This window comes from Scomber japonicus, chromosome 5 (genome assembly GCF_027409825.1).
Source record: "Scomber japonicus isolate fScoJap1 chromosome 5, fScoJap1.pri, whole genome shotgun sequence".
In the NCBI taxonomy this organism is placed as follows: Eukaryota; Metazoa; Chordata; class Actinopteri; order Scombriformes; family Scombridae; genus Scomber; species Scomber japonicus.
In genome coordinates, this window is record NC_070582.1 from 11790815 (window position 1) to 11814718 (window position 23904).

At 40.8% G+C, this 23904-nt stretch overlaps 2 protein-coding genes across 3 annotated transcripts; both read right to left on the reverse strand.

The window, feature by feature from the left end:
* Positions 1-1558: 1558 nt before the first annotated feature.
* On the reverse strand, positions 1559-15558 carry LOC128359316 (disintegrin and metalloproteinase domain-containing protein 10-like). 2 transcript variants are annotated; one of them, XM_053319802.1, is made up of 16 exons: positions 15425-15558; positions 12795-12945; positions 10293-10411; positions 9976-10134; positions 9325-9425; positions 7263-7412; positions 6569-6661; positions 6303-6486; positions 5457-5620; positions 5145-5328; positions 4273-4423; positions 3992-4175; positions 3775-3883; positions 3438-3658; positions 3213-3339; positions 1559-1805 (listed from the first exon to the last, which is right to left on the reverse strand). In XM_053319802.1, the coding sequence occupies exons 1-16, from the start codon at positions 15489-15491 to the stop codon at positions 1567-1569; spliced, it is 2403 nt and encodes an 800-aa protein (XP_053175777.1). In that variant the 5' UTR covers positions 15492-15558; the 3' UTR covers positions 1559-1566. The 2 variants fall into 2 exon arrangements, with proteins under 2 accessions (XP_053175777.1, XP_053175778.1); XM_053319803.1 differs by lacking the exons at positions 9325-9425; positions 15425-15558 and having other exon boundaries at positions 12795-12922.
* A 345-nt stretch (positions 15559-15903) lies between these two features.
* Positions 15904-21210, reverse strand: fan1 (FANCD2 and FANCI associated nuclease 1). The gene is made up of 13 exons (XM_053319801.1): positions 19872-21210; positions 19646-19786; positions 19232-19433; positions 18915-19148; positions 18696-18827; positions 18495-18603; positions 18291-18410; positions 18001-18165; positions 17749-17911; positions 17566-17669; positions 17285-17479; positions 16948-17076; positions 15904-16838 (listed from the first exon to the last, which is right to left on the reverse strand). Exons 1-13 carry the CDS (start codon positions 20998-21000, stop codon positions 16701-16703), a joined length of 2961 nt encoding a protein of 986 aa, XP_053175776.1. The 5' UTR covers positions 21001-21210; the 3' UTR covers positions 15904-16700.
* Between the last annotated feature and the right edge of the window lie 2694 nt (positions 21211-23904).

Sequence of the window (23904 nt, forward strand, 5' to 3'; positions counted from 1 at the left end):
GTTCATCTCCTGTGAAACTAGTGAACACACGACAGGAAAGTGTTAGTGAACAGTGTGAAAATACTGCTGATCCTTCCATTTGTTTTTAAGACTAACATTAATAGCTGTCAAAGTAAATAGTGTTGAGCGACATACAAATATTACAGACCTTGGTCAATTAATAGTCACATTTAATAAATGTGTCTGCATGCCCACAAAAGTTCTTAGATTCGCTATCTGAAGAATAATAGAATGATTTCATTTTACAATTTTTTTTTTTTTTTGTACATCCACACCGGAGTCATTTTTAAATTTATTTCCACACTTAAACTAACTTTGTAACATGATACACTCTCACTTCTAAACTACGCCACAGCAGCCTTCACTTTCCCTTGTCTTCATATCTGAACAGGTAGAATCATCATCATTATCATTATCATCATCATCATCATCATCATCGGTTAGTGGTTATTCATTCTTCATTATCAAAAAATTGGTGAAGACGATAAAAAGGTTTACTAAGCCAGGAGATCTTCCCATTCTGTTCTCGTGACTCTAAACCTCAACTAGCTTGTTACACAACATAATCAAAAACATGTTAGCAAGACAATAAAAAATAAAAATTAAAAAAAAAAGAGAGAGAGATGAAAAAAGGGGACCTTGAACAGAGAAGGCCTGAAAAGTGGGATATGGTGACCTTGTTCAAATTCAAAATCTAGCAATCTAACGAAAGTGAAAGAGATCCACCTGATTGGACGACTTGCGCTGAGAACTCAATGGCGTCGAATCCTCAACGGCAATGTCCAAGGAACTCATCACGACCATCATTCCTTCATTTATGTGTTAAGAGTCCTGAGAGCACTAACCAAAAAAAAAAAAAAAAAAAGAATAAAAGAAAAAACAAAACAAAGAAAAAAAGTGAAGAATTACACATTTACAGTAGAAGAAATAGTTTGTTTTCACTTTATGATACACTAAATATGTACAGTCACATGCAGAAGACTGTCTGCACGGGAGACCGGAGGCCTGTGTCTTTTGCCGTTTTTGACATGTGTAAATCACAAAAAAAAAAGTGCCACAAATCCCCGCTGAGTGTCTCTCATTCCTGGCTAGAATGGCGAGAGAGAGAGAGAAAAAAAAAAGCACGGAACAAATTCACCAGCAGCCATGGGCGTGTCACTCGAGAAGACGTTGCAATAGAACGAAAAAACACATCACAGAATGTACTAAAGCTACACATGATTCCTTAACTCCTTGGCACTCCTTTAGAAATGACCAAAAAAACAAAAAACAAAAAAAAAAGGTGGAAAAAGACGCTAGATCGCACTGCATTGGAAATGGCTGATGGTTGAGTCCACTCCACAAAGAGCCAATCGAGTTGCTAGATAGTGTTTTTCTCTTTTTCACGTGTCTGTTTTTGTCTGTCGATGGAGGATATGATGATGACTAACAACCATGTCAGGCTTTTTCTTTGGATGGAGTGATGCTTTTTGTTTTCCCACTGTAGGCACAAGGAGGAGCCAAGGCATTGGGGGGGTGGGGTGGGGGGGAGGAGGAGGAGGAGGAGGGGAGCGGGGATGCAGGGCCTCAGCGTCTCATCTGGCCCATCTGATAGTTCTCTCTGGGCTGACGGTGGTGCCTCTGGGGCTGCGCCTGCCGTTGAGGTTGCCTCTGGGGTTGCCGTTGGCCGCCGTGTCCTCCGTGCCCGCCGTGGCCGCCGTGTCCCCCGTGACCTCCGTGGCCGTGCTGGTGGGCGTGCGGGTGCTGGGACTGGTGCTGCACCTGGGAGTTGGCGTGCTGCTGCGCTCGCCGCCTCTTCAAAGTGCCTGTGAGGAGGAAGGACATTAGATGAGCTTGTTAAAAGACAAGATAGTCGGTCGGGTGGTGGAGAGACTGACAGGAAGAAACTACTACTGTTGTCTACTGTTGTTAACAATTGCAAACACTGACAAAAGGTTAATGTCCATAAAAGCCATCTCAGTTTGGTCGTAAAACAGCCTTTTTTAACCTTTGCAAACACGTCAAATTCACTCAATCAGTTTCTTTACAGGATTTTTTTGGGGGAAAATGAAGATCTTAATTTCAAAGTACGGTGTTGAAGCCTCTTCCTGCTCTCAGGAAACATTATGACCGTAGTCATAAAGCTGTTGCAATAACTGCAATATTGCAATATTGTTCTTTAGACAAGACACACCCACAATTCATTTTTTCATTAGGCTAGACCCTTCTTGTTTTACCCTTCACCGCGTGTATTGAATGTTGGGCTAATCTGGCGCCCAGCCCCTGTAACAGAGCCGGGCTCGGGGTGAGCTGACGTCTGTATACACACCTGCATTAATATTTCGACTCTGTTTTATGTTTAAACTCTCCTGGGTCACCGTGTGGCCGAGCAGGCTGCCATTTAACATACGAGGAAAAGTAGTTTTCATCACCAATCAAACAATCTAAAAAGGCACGTCTAGCCAGACTCCATTCATAAATCCCAGGTTTAAGAGGACTCGGCTGTAGGCCAATGTTGTGTCCTGCCACAACATGATTGAAAGTGTTTTCCATGTTTGTCGTGTACTGCTGCTCCATTTGGTCAACACTTAATCAAAAGAAAAGGCTCTAATACAACATGAACTGTTGGCGCTGTTGACCCACGCTGAATCACTGCAGGAGATGTTCCTTTACTGCAACAGCCCTACATAGTAATTCTCACTATAGGTTGCTTGTAATTGTAAATGTAAGAATTGGAGCTTATTCATCATGTCTGTGAGTACATTAACAATCTGACTGATTAAGTGTGTGTTATGTTAGCAGTTTTTCTTGTAATTGTCTTTTTATTGATATCAAAATACATAATTCCACAAATTACATCCTGTATAATGTCTTCTAGACAAACAATGCAGTACAGGAGATGTAATCCATAAACAGACATCACCTCATTTATAGTCATCCATAAAACATAACAACCCAAAGACAAGTCCAGGTTTGGTATGTTAGCGTTTGGTGTAAGATCTGGTTCATACACCTTGATCTCTATTAACTATTTCTATTTATTGTGTAAACTTTTAAAAATGTTTCTTCTCTTTCATGTGGCTGAAGCAGGTAAAATAAGCAGAATATTAGATTTTTCTGCGAGTGGACACAATATCAGAACCCTTTAATATAATAACCATAAAAACAACAAAACAAAGGATGTGTTTATGTGCAGCAGAGTAACAAGTGATACACAAACTACAGGGACTTACCTGGAAGTGGTTTGGGGGGGGGGAGTTTGGGGTTACTGCTTGGCGTATGTACGCTACAGATCTTAATGAAGCCAGCCATGAGCATGATGAGAGCTATACCCATCAATAATACTGCCCACCAATGGGCCTGGAAAATAAAAAAAAAGAAGCATGAATCAAACACAATCAATACAAAAACACGAGATAAAAACAAATCATCCAACTAGAATCAATCAAGATACATACCACAATCCACTCAGCAATATTCTCATACAGCTCTGGGTTGAAGATGGCCTTCTTCAGTCTGGCGAGAGGTCCATCTGCATCCACCAGACGGCACTTCATGAACACGTCGCAGTAGCCCTTGAAGTCGTTGCAAGGTGAGCCGGCTGGCAGCGTGGTCACTTTCTTATTGAAGAAACGAGCCAGACGCTCCGACCCTGTACTGCTGCACGTGTTTGGATTCACTGTGGAGATGAGTCACCGTCAGTTGACACAATTCAAATGACAACAAAATCTCAAGTGTATTTTCTCTAAAAGCACATGTCAGGTTGAAAAAGAAAAAGAAAAAAAAAAGGCTTACTCTTCTCCATGCAGCACACGTGGCAGAGCTCAGTCTCATCCTTGCCTTCTTGGCTGGCACAGGTGCATGCCTCAAGCCCATACTTTTCACAGATGGAGCCAGAGCAGCCCTGCGGGGGAGGAGCACGAGGACAGGACAAGATCAGACACTGACTGGTATGAATATAAAGTTGCTATAACAACCTGTCCTTCCAGGTGTGCAGACTTCAGCCACTCACCCCATTGAGGCAGACTTGAGTCTCTCCGTGGCAGGCGGTGAAGTTGGCCTTGGGCTCAGACGTGGGGCACTGGGCGCCGTTTCCGTTACACATGCCCTGATGAGCGCACTCTGACTCCTCTCTGCACTTCTCATTTCGACCCTTGTAAGAGCACTCAGCGGTGCAACAAGGACCCTGGCTGGGACTGAGAGGGGAAGACATGTGTTGACTCAAGAATTCCCACCAAGAAATATGACCAGATAAATAATTCAAACGAACGGGCTGAAAAATATCAGCTGTACCTGCAGACTTTGTTTGGCTTTAGTTTGCACTTCTTGCTATCATGTTGGTTGGCGTCATAGCAGCACTGGTCTCTGCACTGATCACTGTAGCCACAGTCACACTCCTCTCCTGGCTCCACCAGACCATTACCACAGATGGGCTGGCCAGACTCTGTTTGGGAAAGCAAAAGTACATGTAGCATAAACATGGTGCTTGTTCCCCTAAAGCTAGAACATTTTGTTTCATACAGTGAATTGAAACAGGGATGAAGAAGATAAGAAACTAGACATTTAATAAGAAAACTCAATAAATAATCAACGTGAACACATACTGCTGGGAGGAATGAGTCATTACAATAAAAAAAAAGGAAACAAAATGAAATGTGTTTAAATAGAGACGTTAAACTCAGACAAACACTCCCATCAGTTTGTTTGTGGAAAAAAATTATAAAAATCACAAAATCAAACACGAGGCAAACACTCAACTCATATCAGCAAACACTGATACACACGAGACTTCAAACAACTGTGAGTGTTCAAAGCAGCTTTTTAGACATACAGACATTCTGAGTTAATTAAGTGACTTCTACAAAAGGTGTTTTATTATTCGGCTGATTTGCCAGCTGCATTAAGTGGCACACTTGGAGATCACAACCCACAATTCCACATTCTGCCAAATACAGCCAGTAAAAATAGTACTGGACTGATGCCAATATGGCTTTTCACAGCTAGTTCCCTGCCAATAAGTTGGTGCATTTCTAGGTAGCCAAATACACTCTCTAATTAGGGCACTGAGGTTAAAATCATCCCTACTCATCAGTATGAAGACAGCAGAATCAGTAGGGTATATGTCAGAAATGAAGCTCAGCTCAAACAAAACGTATAAAACGTACCGACAAAACAGTTGCTTCTCTTCTTCTCCAGCACCTGGCTGATGTTACGCACGCTGCAGATGGAGAACTTATTATTGTTGAGCTTGTCTCCCGACGTGGCTCTTGCATACATGATGTAGTTGCCCTTCTCTTTCTTGTCTTGGCTCTTGGATTCACCAGGGGTGCACTCAGATCCAGAGTCATGCTGAGAGCATTAAAGAAAGATTTTTTTTAAATTTAAAAACAGGTTAAAAAAAAAGGAAGAGACAAAGTGTACAAGCCTAATAAATTCCTTCACACCGCTCATAAATGTTGCACATCTAAGTTACTCACCGGGGAGCCGAAGTTGTGTCCTACTTCATGTGCAAAAGTGATATGGGAGACTTTTGGAGGTACGTGGGAGGCGTAGTTCTGCACAGTGATGATACCAGTGTTGAGAGACTTCTTTTTTCCGTCTGAGTACAGCTTGCTTTTTTCACAGATTCCTCCAGAGCTCCCTGCGAATGACAAGCACGAGTTGGAACAAACCGCACCTTCAAAAACACTGAGTTTATTCTCACTAAGGAGGAGGAGTATGATTAATATTATGACAAGTTTTTAATTAATGCCTTATGCCTTTACTGCAAAACATATTTAAAATTCTATTACAGGGAGGAGACACACACACCCGCCTGCTATAAATAAGGGATTTCAAAAAGGCAATGTATTCACTTAACATACCAAATTCATAACATAGCACAGAAAACATCTTGGACATATTTCCACTTTACCACATCAGTAACAGAGCAAAACCAATACATGGCGAGGACCATAATGAAAACCTCCGGGAATCATTCAAGGAAAAACACACATCTACATATTTGCTGAGTTGATGTTTGAAGCTGAATAACATTTTGAAAAAAAACAAACACCGCCTTTTTCTTGTTGTGGCTCTGATGTAGTCGAGTAACAATAACTCATAAATGATGGCTGCTTTTCTAGGATGTAAACGCTGAATACAAATACATAACCTTATATTCAACCAGGTACAACTATAAAATACATACAACCCAGCACACATGGAATTTGCTGGTCTAAAAAGGTGTTTGCATCTATTTGTTTAGATCTATTCATATCGTACTTTAGCCCGACTGTTTATGGTTGTTGTTCACTGATGACACACCGACTGCCTTCCAGTACCTGAAGGGGCTCCCACCCAGGCCAGACCCAACACCCCGTCATCAAAGTCTCTGTCGGTGAACACGTAAGCCAAGCAGTAGTCATCGTGGTTCTGCTCCGAGTTCAGCTCCAGGAACTTCTCCACACCGATGTTGGCGAAGCGGAACGGGTTGGATCTGTCCCTCTCATCGTTGGTGGTGTTTATCTGTACGGGGGGGGGGGGGTTATGAGCTCAGAGGAAGGATGATAAACTAAATCAAACACTAAAACATTGACATGAGACTCACCCTGATCCTTTTCACCATGAAGCTTATGTTGCGAATGCCCATGAAGTCTGTGCCCTGATAGATAGCATCGATCGCTTTGACATGACTGGAGATCTGAAAGAGTAGGAAACACACAACGTTACATGAAAAAGCTTCGACTGCAAGTTTCAAGGTAAAGTTTTAACAACAAATTGACTAAGGCTTCCCCATAACCAGATTCAGTGTGTGTTAATACTAAACTATCTTTGAGAGAACCCAGAGTCTTGTAACATGTTGTCATAGCAATAAATGTTTTAAATAATTTATAGGTTTAACTAATTGGATGATGTGAAGCTCGACCAAAGGATAATAACTTCCTCTTTCCATTTGTTTCATATCTGAGAGATGCTGAAAGATTCCTGTAATGTCCATATTTTACAATTTATTCATTTTTCCAATAACCTTTCAGAAGAATTTAAGGCAGTTTTCCATCACATTACTCAAGAACAATACTTGAATGGGAAAAAAGAAAAAGCCTTACTGTGAACTACCAAATTAAAAATGATATTGTTTAGTAGTGTATTAGTATAACAGTCTATTGTACTGAATAAAGAGGTGTTATTACTTTACAAACTAGCCTTTATACTTTTCTTAGGTCTTAACATTCATCTTATTCCAGGAGCATTACTGTCACTGTTGCTTTTGTGGAAAGTGAATGGTGATAAATGTTTATTACCTGAGCGATGACAGCTTCTCTGGTCTTGTAATACTTGAAAAAGAGGTGATCAGTCTGAATGAAGAGCTGGCAGGTGTTTTTCTCGATCTGGGCCATCCTTTTCCTCCTCAGCAGCACGGGGTCATTGAAGTCAGCCTCGGTGTGGAGCTCCTGGTGTGACGGATAGAGGAGGAAATAGGCAGTTAAATAAAACATATACATAGCATTTTAAACCAAACAGTGGCTAAATAAATAATGTCTGGTATTTTTAGTGCTGTGGTTTTTTCAGCTGCAGTATGTTCATGAACTGTACCTCCGCTGAGGAATATGTGCTGTTCAAGTCACATACAAGAAAAATATACAGCAATACTGAACATCTCATTAAAGGGGCGGTTTCATTCATTCTTATTTTTACTGTGTAGTTGTACATTCAGTCCCTTCACTCAAGTCCATGGAACCAGTAAAAAGGAACATTTAATTTAATATGATGTTAAACTTCCCACATGCTATAATTTATTGATTTACAGTGTATAATTTTACTATTTACGAAGAAATTAATTTATGTCAAAAGTGGTTCCAGATATAATGTCACTACTAATCTACTTATATTCTATTAACCTCTACACCATTGTTCAGACAATAAAAAGACATATAATATTAAACCCATAGAAGTTCATTTAATGAGCTATGCTGAACTATTCCCATGAGCCAGTGTAACTTCAATCTGCACACTGACTTTATACTAATATTCTTCTTCTCTATGGAGACTGAAAGCATGATTGCTGTTTTTAGTCAGTGAAGCCGTTTCTACACAAACTAATTTGACCAAACACGTCACCCAGTGCAACCGTGTGATTCACTGATATCGTTTTTAGACAACAATGGACCTCTACGGCACAGATGAGTAAGATACATCAGAATTTATCTGCACACAATCGATACTTGTAACTAGGATGAGTTCACTGATGGTTTTGCTCGGCATCTGACATTTGTTGACAACAAAAATAAAAAATGTATGAAAATGGTGGCCTTGTCTATCCACTAAAGGAAGGAATCTCTGTCTGTATGTCTTTGACAAATGTTTTGAATAATTAATCTGATCGACGAATTCTGTACAATTTAGACACGATTAAAGGGGTGACCAGTGTAGCTCTCTACAGCATTGGGGCTGGGCTTCTGGGCTGTGTGAGTGCATAGAATGATCAGAAGTGTATACTCGGCCATGAGGTTAGGCTTAGTGGTGGGTTTAGTGGTGGGTTTCCTGACTCATTTTAAGAGAAAGAGAGAAAGAGAAAGAGAAAGAGAGAAAGAGAGAGAGAGAGAGAGAGAGAGAGAGAGAGAGAGAGAGAGAGAGAGAGAGAGAGAGAGAGAGAGAGAGAGAGAGCTGAGCAAAGGAGCGAGTGACAGAGACACAGCACTGGAAAGCTTTCTCTGAGAGAGAGGAAGCCTGCGATTGAAAGAAATATGTTATTTAGTAATTATTTCATGGCGGTTACTTTCTAAAGCACAAATAAACAACAATCAAAACACTCAACAGGTAATTTCCTGTGGAGACAGATGCTTTTGGTGCAATGTGGACATGTGACACATTTAATATTAATAAGCTTTGAATAAACAAGCTAACAAAGAGGCACTCAGCTCTGACTTGCTGAGTGGGACAAAGGCACAGCCCCGCTCGCATAAACTGCCCAAGAGAGAAGAACAAGCGCACACAGGAGGAAAAAACAGAGGTGTAGGTAGTGAAACTAGCCAATAGGAGACATGCCGTAAACTGCTTCTACGGTTCAACCTCAGTTTAGTCTCACTGGTGAAGTCTCTGGATTAAAATAATTCAATCTGTTTAATCCTTATTATTTTAATTGGTATGTTTGTCAGTTGATGTGTACATATGTGATTCCTTAAGAACTAAAAAGCAATTAGCCGGTTTGGAACAGGCCGGTTTTGAGCGGGCTATGCATTAGTCCTTAAAAAAGGGGTTCCTCTGAGCCTGGTAGTAGGAAAAAAACATTAAATGTCCACAAAAACTGTGTCATCCCTTCACTTGACACAGTGAGGGTTTACTGTGGTGTGTGGTGATGTTCACCTTGGGTGGCTGCTCTATGGCGCTGGCTTGGTACTTCTTCATCTTTTCAAACACCGAGCTATCAGCACAGCCTCCCTCTGGGCCGTACTTGTGCGGGTAGTCTGAGCGAGAGAGGCAGACACAACACTGTTAGGATTATGGGAGACAATGTTAGCTACTTAACCCCCCTGAGTCACTCTATTTCTGGCTCTATTCATGATCAGCTAATGGATGTACTTACACGCCACTTGAGCCTAGCTTTGCTGTGTGAGCTGTTACGTTCCTGATGCTCTCATTAGCCATTCCTCTCACATTTCTGTTTAATTTGCCCTTCAGCCACATACTACTGTATATGTACACAGATGATTTGAAATTAGGGGGTGCCAGTTTAGTGCAGTGTGTTCAGTGTTCACTATCAGTACCAACGTTGTAAAGGCTGCTTAAATGAGCCAGTAGCCCGGGAGAAAGATTGTGTTACTCAGCTAATGAGCACCCCGGGTATCTGTGCTCCTTGGGTGGGCGATCACGCCAGTCTGCCTCCATCAGCTCAGCTGGCCTAACCTTACACTTTCTCGATCACACATTTACATATGTATGTGTCCAATTACTCACACTCTGTGATTACAAGAAAATGGCCTGTCAAAAGTATTTGCGTAGTATCTAGGGACTCACGTATGTCGTCTTCATGGTAGATGACAGAGTGGAAGGGCACGTCTTTGTCCCCCAGGTACCTTTCAGCAGGCTCCACATAGTAGTTGCCATGGTAGGTTTGAATGAAGCCCTCGAACTTACCATCCACAATGGAGCCATGAGACAGGGTGCCTTTCTCACCTGGGAATCCCCAATTAGAGTAATTGGGTGTTACATGATTCGCACAAACTCATGATTCAGCAAAACATGATCAACAACACTTTGACAAATATCTTGAGTGGTCTCGCTGCTGCTTTCTAGTAAAAACAAGTGCATTCACATACGAAGGACCATCTCACCGTAGATTTCTCCAGTGTAGATATGAGAGGTATCAAATGGGATTTCTTCTCCTGAAACATCCACCTTTAAATCTGGGGCAAACAAGGTGGTATCTCTCTTCATTCGTAAATTAAAATGCCTGAAATCAAAGAAATGAAACTATTGGTGATACAAAAACTAAACAGATTTGAATGGGATGACACAGCTAGGACTGCAACTAACCATTATTATCATTCATCTACAGATTATTTTCTCAATAAACTGTTTAGGCTATGAGTTGTTAGAAAATAGTGAAAAATGTGTTATAACATATTAAAATGTTCAGTTTTTTCCATCGACAACAGTTCAAGCTGAAACCAGAAAAATAATATCTTAAATCAAAACGGTTAGATTAATTGTTGCAGTTCTAGATAGATCACGGACACATTGCAAGAAGTGTCTTTTTTATGATGCCCCAAAACTGTCTGCTGATATCTTTCATTTCACATGGTGTGTATGTGCCGATAGATTTGGGTGTGGATCTGAATTTGGACTCACTTTGGGAGGTAAACAGAATTCACCCAGTCTTTGAGGAAAAGGAAAATGCAAATTCAAAAAGGAGAAAAGGGGGGTGAAAGCAAGGGTACGCTTTGGCAGAGAGAAAACATCTGAAGCGGTTTTCTGTTGCAGAAGGGAAACTGCAATCTTCATCTCTTAAGAGACGGGAATAGAAAATTAGGACATCTTGCCGTTTTCTTTTTTTTTTTGTGGTTGATCAAACGTATGGCAGGGAAACAATGATGTTACAGAAAGCCTCGAGTCTCATGTAACACCTACACAGTGCTCCTATTGTAAGCTTGTACTGCATGTGAGTTACTGTTCTGTAGGTCAGCGAACGGCAGCTAGATTAACTGCAAGGAAACAGATCTGAAAATACGTTCACACTTGACATGATGATACACAAATCTGCTTCCAGTTTTTATTTCATTGTTTTCTGTAATGACTTTCTCTCAGATGGGAAATGTAAGGCACATTAAAATTCTACCTGAGAACACAAAACTGACAGCCAGCAGTAAGATATTGAATATTTCAGAAATATTTAGACATTTTGTTCAAATCAGGCGACGAGAGGGTGGGTGGTGTGTCGTAAATTGAGTGTCACGAAGAAGAGTTGTGTGCCTAAGCTTTGTCAAGAATTCAAAGGGAAAAGAAGCTGATAGATCTCTGCTTTTTTCAAAAGAAACACACATCTTCCTTCCATGTGTTTGTTTGTACAGCTCTTATCGTTCTCGTGCCTATTAAGCAGCATCGGAGTTTGAGAACAGCAGGCTCTGCTACAGGCGGCACGATAAACAGCCTTTGCCAAGCTCCCCAGCCAGATGGTCTTGACTTTGTCATGGAGAGAGCAGACACTTTCTATCAAACTCCACCTCTTCAAAAAAAACTGGTTAACAAGGTCTACTTACATCCATCTATCTTGTTCACCTTGAAGGGGGACTCCCACCCAGGTATTATGTGAACAGACGCACCTTGCACCCAACCCATCAAAAGCCGAACTAACACGCAGACAAACACGTTCACACTTTCTAATTCTTCTGACCTGCGTGTTCTCAGACTGCGGCAGGAAATCAGAACAAACTCACACAGAAAAACACACAGAGGAGAGGAGGGGCAGAGACGTCTCACTGATGACAGCGCTCCCCGGGCCCACGATTTCATAAAACAGGATTAAAAGTAAACAACTTTCAATTAAACTGCCCATCTCTGCTACGGCTGACCTCCACCTTTAATCCAGAGCTACAACAATCAGTCGATCAACGGAAAATTAATCGCCAACCCCTTTGAGTCTTAAAGAAAGAAATTCCCCGAATTCTCCGATTCCTGATTCTTAAATGTGAATATTTTGTGGTTTCTTTAGTTTTCTATGATAGAAATCTCTCTTTCTCTTCTTCTTTTCAATCTTTGGGCTGTGGAAAGTTGGTCAGCACAAAACAACATCTGGAGGATGACACTTTGAACTTTAGAAAACATTTTGATGGACATTTTTACCATTTTCTGACATTTTATAGACCAAACTGATATTTGATCGACTGAGATTAATGAACACTGGAAATAATAAGTCAGTTGCAGCCAACCAAAGTTTATTCATAAGAAAAACAGGCAAAAGGGAAGAGCTTTGCAAACAGACAAATAGGTTAATGCAGAGATAGACAGAGAGACATAAGAACACACACACACACACATACACAGACACTTAAAAGGACCAGTGTGTAAGATTTAGTGGCATCTATCCCCTCCAAACATGTAGAGAACCAGCGTTAGGTTTTTCTGTTCTGAGCTCCTGTAGAAACAGAGAGGACCCGCTCCCTATGTAGAGAACAAAGGGCTCATTCTAAGGCAAACGAAAAACACAATTATTCTTATTTCCATGAAATTATACACCAATTAAAACATATATTCCATTTCTGTCAAGTCTGTATCGCTAGATGCCACTAAACTCTACACTCTGCACCTTTAATCCATATCCGTAAAAGTTGACTAACCTTCCATGGGCGTGAAAATCTAAATGGAGAAATCTGTCTTCATGAGAAAGCGCCCTCTTGGCCCTCTGATGTTTGCTGTGAATAAGCTCTGTGTCGTAAGACAGACCCTCATAGTGACGAATGTACTTGTTCAGGGGGTTTCTATAATGTCCTGCGAGAAGAGAACACAGGAGGAGGGATTATTACCAAACACATGAAACATATGAGACATATAAAACCGTATGAAATGCATATGCTTATGAATTCAGAGTCAATGACAGCGCAGTGATCCCAGTTGTACAGACACAATCTGAAATAATTCTTACATGCATGCATTGTGTGTAATCTCACAAAATAATGTGTGAATACATGTGACTGACACAGTAATCTAAGAAATGTAATATATATATAAGCATATAAATACACATATAAAAGATAAAATGTACATGTCCCAAGCATCCAGGTTCTTAGGTTTGTAACAGCCTCACACCAGCTATTCAGAGCAGAAGGGAGAGCATTTTTTTATATATCAAAAGCAAGATGTTTTGAGCAGCTGATACTCTGATGTGAGCCTTTAGATTGACAGTATAGCATCTATGTTTAGAGACGCTCATAACATGTTAGGATCATTCAGAAGCCAAATAGTCAGATTATCAGGCATATACAGTAGATATCAGGCAGGATTATAATGTAGGAAAATGACAACAGCCCACCCCCCCAAAAAAATGGTCTGTGTTTTAAAATTCAGCTAAATCTATTTAAGTCAAACGATGCCAGTTTTGGAGCTGTGTTAAACAACAGCCCCCAGCGTCACGGCATAATTATTTTTTTCACCAGAAGAGTGGGTGGTGGGCACGAAGGAGGAAAAAAAAAAAAAGATTCTCGAGCACCTCCACCCTTTTCACCAAGTGCTTCACACTCAAAAGCAGCCTGACAAACTCAAAAAAAAAGAAGAAGAAAAAGCTCACTGAAAACAAAGCGACTCTGTGAAGGGCTCAAATGGCCTTAACAAAATTACTGTGTTGAGACATTTCACTGAGCATCTGAAAGATCATATTATTGCCCCACAAAATATAAACCAAAAGAAAGTATTTTCAGTAAATGTAGTGTGTAATTAGCTCTCTCTGACAGGTAATTATGTCCGACTAGCGAGTCATAAATTACAGCATTCGGGGAAACTATGAAACAAAGATGGATAAGTAGACCAGGCTTCAGCTAGTTCTGCGCTCATGTGCATGATGAAATATTTAAGTGTTAACATTGAATTTTTCATTGAGGTGACTATGAGAAGTGAAGGACTCTGAAATACCTTCATTTACCAAGTGGTGTGGCGACAACAAGTTAAGATACTCAATACTCAACAAACACATGATGACTACAACGACCAAAATCATTACAATCTTTATTTCAGCTACCTTTAATTCAACTGGATTTCCTGAAAACGTTTCTGAGAGATTTTAACAGGTATATGAGGTAATCATCAGAAGAATAAAACCTTTCTTTAACTCATATATATGTAAATATTTGCTGATGAGTTCAATTTTCTGAAACAAGATTTAAAACCACAGCTTCAGCATTTAGCAGGTGTATAATAATACCATAGTCGGTGCAATGCAAGTACAACACAGCAATCTGCAGAGAAGTAACTTTGCCTCCAAAAACGATGCACAATAATTAAAGACATTTTTAAAGCAACCCTTACTGTGCAGGATGATGTTTGTGCTGAGTTTGAAAGAACTCAGCACAACCCCCCCCCCCCCCCCCCCATTTATCTTCTGACAGTTAAAAAGTTTCTCTGTGTTCAATGACAGCCTTACTTCATGTGGTGTGTCTAGGAGCAGGATGGGTCCAGTATTCAACTTACACAAGTGTGATGTGGAAACTTCAACTTGAATTTAATTCTGATTTTTTTTTTTCAATGGGAGAAAAGGAGTAGATGTAATTTTAAGTATTTTAACAAGATAAACTAACTTTTAATTTGAAAAAACCCATATCAGACACAAATTATTATTCAAAGTAAATGTTTACATGCATTTGAAAACATATTTGAAGAAGACCTTTTCCTACATCTCATTTCAACGCTATACCATATTAGATAATGCCATATTACACCAGCATTGACCACTGACAGCACATATTCATTTTTTTAAATGCAAGCAAACCAGACAACTTGTCGCATAAATTGTTAACCCTGCTGCAGCTAACAATACGCCAGTGACCACACTTATTATTTTAACACCACATTATTAACATTGGCGGCTGAACCCTTTAGTTAGCACAAAGCTAGCAGGATGTGTTAACACGGTCGGCATCTCCATCTTCTCATAACAATGGCTGTCGGCGCTTCTCTGCACGATAACAACAAAACCGAGACAAACCTCACAATAAAAACGGTGACAACACGCAGAGATAACGCAGCAATGTCGCCTTATTTCAATCCACCGCGTAAATCCGAGTCAGCCTTTACGCTATGGGACATTTGTAAGCGAGAAGTAATACGGCAAAAAGGGTGCAGTCCTCTTCATAACAAGCAAGGCCCTGCTGATCCCTGATGTTAGCTCTCCGGCTACCAGCTCCTCTCCGAGCTCTCATGGATTCAACACCGAGCGATGCAAGTTTAAGGGTTTTTTCGCCGAAAATGCGCCACTCACCTCGGGTGTAGTTCACTAAGTACACGAAGAGGAAAAGTTTAAGAAGAAGCATATCTGACAAATCCATTATTTAGAGCATTGATGCCGTTTTCACTTTATTGTCCTACTTAGATAGGCGCAGACGCCCTCCTGTGTGTTTATTGCAGCTTCCTCTCATCGCCTCCTCTCTCCTGCGTCGTGACGTCAGACGCAGGGAATCCAGGCATCCCCTCCTCCCTCCTCCTTCCTCCCAAAAAAAAAATGCATCCATGATCCAGGCCTGCATACATCACATCACATTACAGAGCTGCATTACAGAGCTGCATTACAGGGCTGCATTACAGGACTGCCTGGGTGTCGTATTATAGCATATGCAATATCCTTTCCCCTCCATTACAGACACAGGCAAAAATAAAAAAACCCAGGAGAATAAAAACCAATGCTGTCTTTTAATATTTCACCTTTTATATACAATTAATACAGTCCAGTAGTGTCTTTTACATACTCCTCTATAAAGCATGAATTATTTGCTATTGACAAGTCAAAACTTTTTTCGCTGGAATTCCATATCTTCTAAATTGTGAAGATTTTCTGATTTTCTTTGTTGTAGTAATGTGGAAAAAACACTGGGTTTGTCAGGTCAAACAAGCAATGAGATACTGTCATTCTGGGGGAAATTGTGATGAGCATTTTGAACTATTTCCTGAGATTATCGACAAATGGTGAATCAGTTGGACAAAATAAAGGTCAGGTTATTCAATAATGAAAACTATCGTTCATTGCAGCCCTGTTGTTTTTTAAATTGCTTGTTCTCCAGTTGATTTGCTTCCAGTGAGGTAATAGCAAAACCACACATTTATAGACATGACAGTAAGTACTTGCATAACAAACTTGTAGAGCTGTCATACAAAAGCAGCCAACAAAATGTGAGTTTTCGTTGCTTGGCAACCAAAGATCCTGGGAATATGTTGTTGCCAAAGAAAAGGAAATAATCAGTTTTGTGTGGTTGTTGGATCCATTTCCCGTCATGAAGCAGCTTGCCTTATCTGTAAGGAAGCTAGTTCTGATCCTGGGAGCTCTAAGTGATAAACTTCATCTCGTGATGCACCTTTTCCTGTTGGAAGCAGTGGTTTCCCCGATAATAAGTAATGCTAAATATAACAAGGCACCGCATTTTCCAAAACATTCCCAATAACAAAATAGGTTTTAATTTAATTTATGCAGCATTATGCAGACGCCATTAGGTTTTATCACACTCTGATTCATTCGTGTCACAGTCTTATCAGTCAGTTCTTCTTTATTCCAGATGAGCTCCTCTGGCTCCAGTAGCCGTCACATGACACACCTCCACATCAGCCCCCAGTTTCTGCAGCTCATCCAGCCAGATCTGTTGCTTCTGGGACAGCCGGTCATTGGGCCCCTTTACCTCCACCAGCTAAAACAACAAGACATCCCATGACACCACACAACAAACAGGCACCACAGAATGTCTGAATGCATGAAAACAACCAAAAATGAATAGCCAAGATGTGATATGATCTCACCTTGTAGCTGTTGTTGGAGGAGTTCCACACCACCAGGTCAGGCAACCCTGCACGGCAGTGCCTATAGTCTTTTGCCATCCGAGCTATTATTCCTCCTAAGAAGGCTCCACCCAGGCATGAAACAAGAGACTGCAAATAATGATGCTAAATGTGATTATTATAATACCAACAATAATACATGTAGAAATGACAAAACATGTAATCCTTGTAATTTATCATTGCATATTATCTAGGTCTAATTTGCATTTCCTGTCCCAGTGTAGCTAGACATAATATGAGAAAAAACATGACTCGCTCTGTAACATCTTTTTTTTTGTTAAAGAATGACAGTAAATACCTGAGCCTGTTGAAGAGAGGAGAAACGCTCCCAGCTGACCAATGAACACACTTTACCCTCCTGGGAGGTCCAGACATCCTCCAACATGCTATGCAGCACCTCCACCGAAGCTTCACTCAGTAACTGTACACGGCTATCGATCGCCTCTTTTCTGTTCTCATAGAAACCGTCAGTGTAAAGGTCCAGTGGACAAGTCTGTTTGGGAAAAAAGAACATAACATAAACTTGTACAGGTGCACTGATATTCTCTCATTACTTACAATACACTAAGCCTATCATACCTGGTACTGATTTCGGAAAACATCTGGAATTCCCTCCATAAAAATTATGTCCCATAGCAGAATAGCAAACAGTGTAGAAAATGTTGAGCCTTCTCCGTGGATCCCTGTTACATAAAAAAGACAGATTATTGTTCTGGTGATCAGAAGATACTCAAATATTTTTAATAAGAAAAGAAAATGTACCTTGATCAAAACCTTGCTGCTGGTAATGTGCTAAAGAGAGCTCTTCCACAGAGCATATAACAGTAGCATTAGCATTATCTTCTCCTTCTCCGTTTGCTGGAATAAGAAACCGAGATTTCCCCATGCCCCATTCATGAGGAAACAGCTGTCCTCGGATGGTCACCTGTAGATAAAAGGTAGGTGGGAAGGATGGAAATAATACATATTTGACTTTACATAAATCTAAATACTCAAATACAGCATAAAACTTACATGTTTGACATCTTGGACTTCGATAGTAGGCAGGCCTCTGAGTTGTAGACGGTACTTCTTGCAGCTAGCAGACTCTCTCATCCTAACAGCTCTCTGATGGAGGGACAGCTTATGTCCCGTTCGCACCAGAGGGTCTAATAGTCCGTCTCTGATAGCACAAATAGCCTAGGAGCCACACGAAAAGACCGCAGTCAAACACATTGGCTGTTATTGAGCACAGTGTCACATTAAAAGATGATTGATGAAAATGTATCTAACAGGTGAATGAAACCACAGATAGAAGTACTGACTTGTTCAGGTTTTTTGAGGTGCTGGTGAAGGTTTAGTGCGAGTCTGTCCCACCATCTCCCTCGTCTGTCTGGACAGTAAACAGACTGCAATAATAAGGACCGCAGCTCCTCAACTGCTTCCTGCAACAACAAAAAAATAACAATTAAAAAATATGACATAAGATTACAAATATCCTCAAAACAGCAGGAAACATGCCAGCAAACCTCATATTGACGTAACCTCTGTAAGATCTCCACTCCTCTGGATAAGAGACGCGTGTAGGCCCATCCTGTGGTGAAGCTGCGTAGGAACTCCGGCAGCTCTTCCTGATGACTACCCAATGCAGTGATAATGTTAGCAATATAAAAAACAATCACAAGGGAGTGTGTCTGTGAACTAAGTAAATAGACTGCTGATTTTCTCACCTGAGGTCATGGTTTAGTCTCAACTCTTGCCAGGCATTTTTGGCAGCTGTGTAAAGCTCCAACGCCTCGTCCCACTGGCCTGCCTGCATAGCTGAGATCACCTCTTGCAGAGCTCGCATGGATGCTTCATATCTGGCATGAAGTATAAAGCCATGAGTATTTTATCTTCCTTATCCTGCTTAAACAAAATACAATAAACTCAATTTGCAAACACCTCACCTGATAAGGTCCTCTCTGTCCTGAAACACCTTCGCTTTGCGCTGCACTGTGTAGTCTGGGAAGGCCAGACGTCCTGAGTTGACCAGCAGGATGGTGAAAAGCTGGTTCTGTCCACCGCCTGCTGTCTCCTCTTCATCCATTGTGTCCGTCAGAGAGAAGAGTAGAAGGATGCGAGAGAAGACAGCCCGAGGGCCGCGACACAGACGCACACAGGAACCTGCGAGCTGCTTCGCCCTTTAAGATCAGAGAGGAGAGCAGGTGAGAGCAGTACAGAAATACAAATACTGTGAATAAGAAAATGTAGCAGATAAATTTACCTTTTGAGGATGACAGTCCCAATGTTGTTTTGAGCAGAGGTCGGAGAGAAGAAGGACTTCTGCTTGCTCAGACGGAGAAGCCCGTCCAGTAGCTGCTGTTTCTGTGTACCAGAATTGCCCAGATGGAAGGTCTTAGCCAGAATTTTGAGTTCAGGGGCCGGCAGGAGATCCAGAGCCTCTCCTAGGTCCTGAAGGTCATTCTCTGTCATATAAAAAGAGGCATAAAAAACAACATAAAAAACAAAAATCTATATATTTGGGACAATCTGGTGTTTAGACCAGATTGTATCCAAGTATCCAAAACTTTCTTTCATAGCTACAAGTGTAAGAATGCTAACCAACTTAAATAATAATTAACCTTGTGTACACCAATAATAGCAAAGAAATAATTATAAATACATACAAATCATTCACCTGTCTGTAGAAAACCACCCTGAACCAGCTCTTGAGCAACAGGCGCCAAATCACTGCATATCTCTTCATAATCCAGTTTATTAACTTGGAGCCACTTCAGTTTCCTCTGAAACAGTCTCACATAGAGCTTCTGCCCTTTGACTGTGAGAGGAAAAAACACATGAAAGTTATGAGGCTTTTTAAAGATTTTAAAAAACTACAATGACTGAGTGATATTTAAGCATACCCGAGAGTTTCTCAAATGTATGTACAAGTGACATATCGTCCTGGTTGAACAGCTCTTTGTCATCCTCGTTCTCCAGCACCGCATGCAGGACAGTCTGGAAATTGCGTAGGTAGTAGGGCAGTCGCTGTGGAGGAGAGCTGTCTGTTTTCTCAGCATCAGATTCTGCCAGCAAATCACTACTGATCGATTCAGCATTCTTCTCATATGATTCCTCTGAACTCAAAAGAGGGTCACGAGTAATGGTAGAGGGTGCCTCCGTTTTAAGCGGGTCTATTTCAGGCGTCTCTACTGTGGCTTCACCTGACGAAACCGCTTCTGTCTCTCTGCTGCTTCTCTCATATTTAGCTTTCTTTCTGACCTTAGACTTAGAAGGTGGTTCTTTTTTTCTCTTTGCTAGTTTGGAGGAAGAAGAGAGTAAATTTAGAGTGGCCGGTTTTCGGACGGTCTCTGGTTCAGATGGTTTTTCTGAACATGACAGATTTGCTGCTGGGGTCTCAGGGCTGGACGATGTCAGGTCAATGACTGTTACAGAGTCGCTTTTGTCCTCTAAAGTCTGAACCAGAAGATTTTCTTTCTGTGAGCTATTAAGAGCCTCCGAAGGATCTTCCTCCTTGTCAGGATGATCCGGTGCATGTTTATCTTCAGTCACCTTCCTCTCAGGTGTCTTATGACGTTTCCTCGACAACTTAGAGGAGAGACTTCCCAGGTTAATTGTTCTAACTACAGTCTTGCTGCTTATCTCCCGTGGCACCTGCTGAGAGTTGCTCTTTTTGAAATAAGGACTGGTCTGGCTTTCTTTCACCTCTTCTTCCTTCTTTGGAGACATCTCAGGGGACTTTGGTGGAGTCCTTCTGGGTCTGGGTGACAACTGGACGCTTTGCACGACACTATTGCTTGCTGAGGCGGCATTGCTGTCTCCTCTCTCAAAGCTCTGACATTGCAAATCAATGTGCTCATTAATCTTGAATCTGGGTACCAGCTGGCCACAAAGAGGGCAGGCCAGCTCAGACGGCTGTGGGCTGCTGAAGAAAGAGGTGATGGGAATCGGAGTGGTATTGGTCCCAGTTTTAACATTACCTTTCTTCCTCCTCTTGGACAATGATAAACTTCGCTTGAGTTTGTCGGCCATGGCTGCAGTGGTTTGTTCGGCTAACGCTAACCTAAAAATCCTAATTTAGCTCAGAAAACGGTGACACATTTGTTGCTCGGGCTGATTCATATGTGCATTTGGGGGAAAAAAACTAAAAGAGCCAAAAGGAAAGCTGTCAGTGGATCCATACATCACGAAACAGCAGCAGGAGGAGCAGCATTTTGATCACAGAGGAACTGCATGACAACAATCCCGCTTCACAGGCTGAAGCAGCAGAGCGACGAGCGCATATTAGGGTGTAATAATCGATCACAATTACATCGAACTGCTTAAAATATATAACTTAATATATCTATATATTTTTAAAAGAAATGTGCTGAATGAGAAGTATTTATGTGCTAAATAGTTAAATTAGCTAAGCAATAACACTCTAAATAATTGCTATAAACCTTATTAGACTGCTTTGCTCAGTGACACCTTTGTGCATTGTTTTGAATTGTTATTAGATTATTGTTTTCAGCACTTTTAAGTTAAGTTAAATTATAATTTGTAGGTGAGTTATTTTTGTGTACGTAATTGCACTCATTATATTTAAACCTCCTTAGGGTGTTTTTTGGGGAGCGACCACATGATGGAGGGGGTATTTTCTACACAGGTTCCTGGGCTGGTGTGCGGCTTTTATTCAAAAATCACCATTCCGGAGAGCAATCTGATCTGATCAGCACACGGGCATTTTAAAAAAGGAGCACCGTCGACAGGACTGATGGTGGTAAGTGCCACACAGCACACACCTATGCATGCATGCATGTTTTAATATATTATATAGATGGATGAAGGCCTATTCTGCTTGCGATAACAGGGATGGAGACAATGCTGAATGTGCTCCTCTGGTACAACATCAGCCCATAAATTGGATGTAAGCGTGGTGCAGTCTATGCTTTGAATCAAGGTCGATGTGAATTGCAGCAGCAGGATAATATGATGCTTCCAGATGGTAAAACCAGTAGAGTGTGTGCATGGACTCAGCTCCATTACTGCGAGCAATATGCGCAGGAAAACCATATATCCGATTATCGTATTGATATTTAGGCAGATGGGAATGCGGCGTCCACTTGTGGGGAAACCGGAGCAACCACAACAACCACCCCTGCAGCTGCGGCAAAAGTTCAGCGTAATGGGTTTTTAAAATACCACCACAAATACGCCAAGGGCAGGGCAGAAATGCTTATATTGAATGCTGATCATCAATCCAACACAATAGGGAGCCCTCGTTTGTTTTTTAATTAGCAGTTCAGCACCATGGAGAGGTCATGGTTTGCTCCGCGTATTGTATGCGTGTTGGCAGTGATCAGGCAGGATTAGGTTTTTGTAGTCATAATGCCATAATCTCAGTTATATTATCATCTGATCAACACCGTCAACGACTGGGATTTGTTGTGTTTAGTGTGTTAAACCTAAATCTTTTCTAGAAGCTTCAGACCAAATCAAACTGTTTTCCCATTTCAGGTCCAGTGAACATGCCTCGTGTTTTGAGGAGGGTGTTGATCTAGACATGTTTGGACAAGGCAGGAATCAGCCCACTGTGCCCAATGTGATTGCTTCAAAATTTGTATAATTTAGTACCTATCAGTGATAAAGCCTTTATTGCCAAACTGAGAACGCCATCAACACAATTTTAAGGAGTATTTGGCCCTGTTTTTCTCTTTAAAAACATGATAAAGATGATAATAGATTTAATTTGACACTGCTACAGATCCTTTTTAAAAAACAGTGACTGTATTGATCCCCTGAAGAAAAATATGGATTTTAATTTTGCTGAGCTTTTGTATGTTTTTGTATGTTTGTAGTACTGTAGGGCAGCAACTAAGAAGTATTTTTATTATCAGTTCATGTGTACATTATTTTTATATGGATTCACAGTTTGGTCTCTAGATTGGCAGAAAATAGTAAAAAAAATGCTCATCACATTTTTTCACCGCCCGCAATGTAACAAATTGAAATTGAATATGAAATTGCTTGTTTTGCCTGACCATCAGTCCAAAACTCAAATGTTTGTCATAAAATACTAGTAGGATGAAAATATTGACATTTGAGCGGCTGAAACGAGTCAGAGTTTGAACAATTACAAATAAAAATAATGATTTAACTGATTATGAACATAGATGCTGACTGATTGTCACTTGACTTATCAATTGATCATTAAAGCTCGATTGTACTGTATGATTATATGTTTGAATAAGTGTAGCAGTCTTCTGATTGTCATTTGTCTTTTTAGTTGTTGTTTGGCCCCTTAAACTGCTGAAAAATCATGACACAGACATAAAAGAGTGCAAACAAATATGTTTCACAAACTTTTTTATTGTCATGTTACCTGTTTATTTGACAAAACATACATTGACATGTTGTGCTATGGTCATCCATTTGGGGATGCTCTTCAGATGTCAGAAGGATGTACTATCACTCAAACAGTTTCATCAGTGGACATATGTCATGGGTCATACATCACACTAACCACATAATATTTCAGGGATGAGGGGGTATATTTCAAGGGGTAAAAAGACTACTATTGCATGCTACTGCTCTGATTCACTTAAAACGGTTTTGCTGCAGCTTTCCTGTTCTGTGGGACATCAAGACCAAATTAGAGAAGACACAACAAAGCAAGATGACAGATAACAAAATAACATTAGCAGACATCAGACAAAAGGACTGAGATGATGCATGTGGGTGTTAGATGGAGTAAAAGTAATGGATGGATATACTATTTTGTGACTTTAATAAGTAGCTACTGCTTGTGCTTGAAGTCGGGGTTGTTTCTGTGTGTTTTTAAGTATGAAAGAGACATTTGCTCTTATACAATTCGAGATTTAATTCAAGATTTTAAGTGTAGTAAAATAATATTTGACCAGAAGTTATTTAAATCAGGTACTGTGATTCATTTGC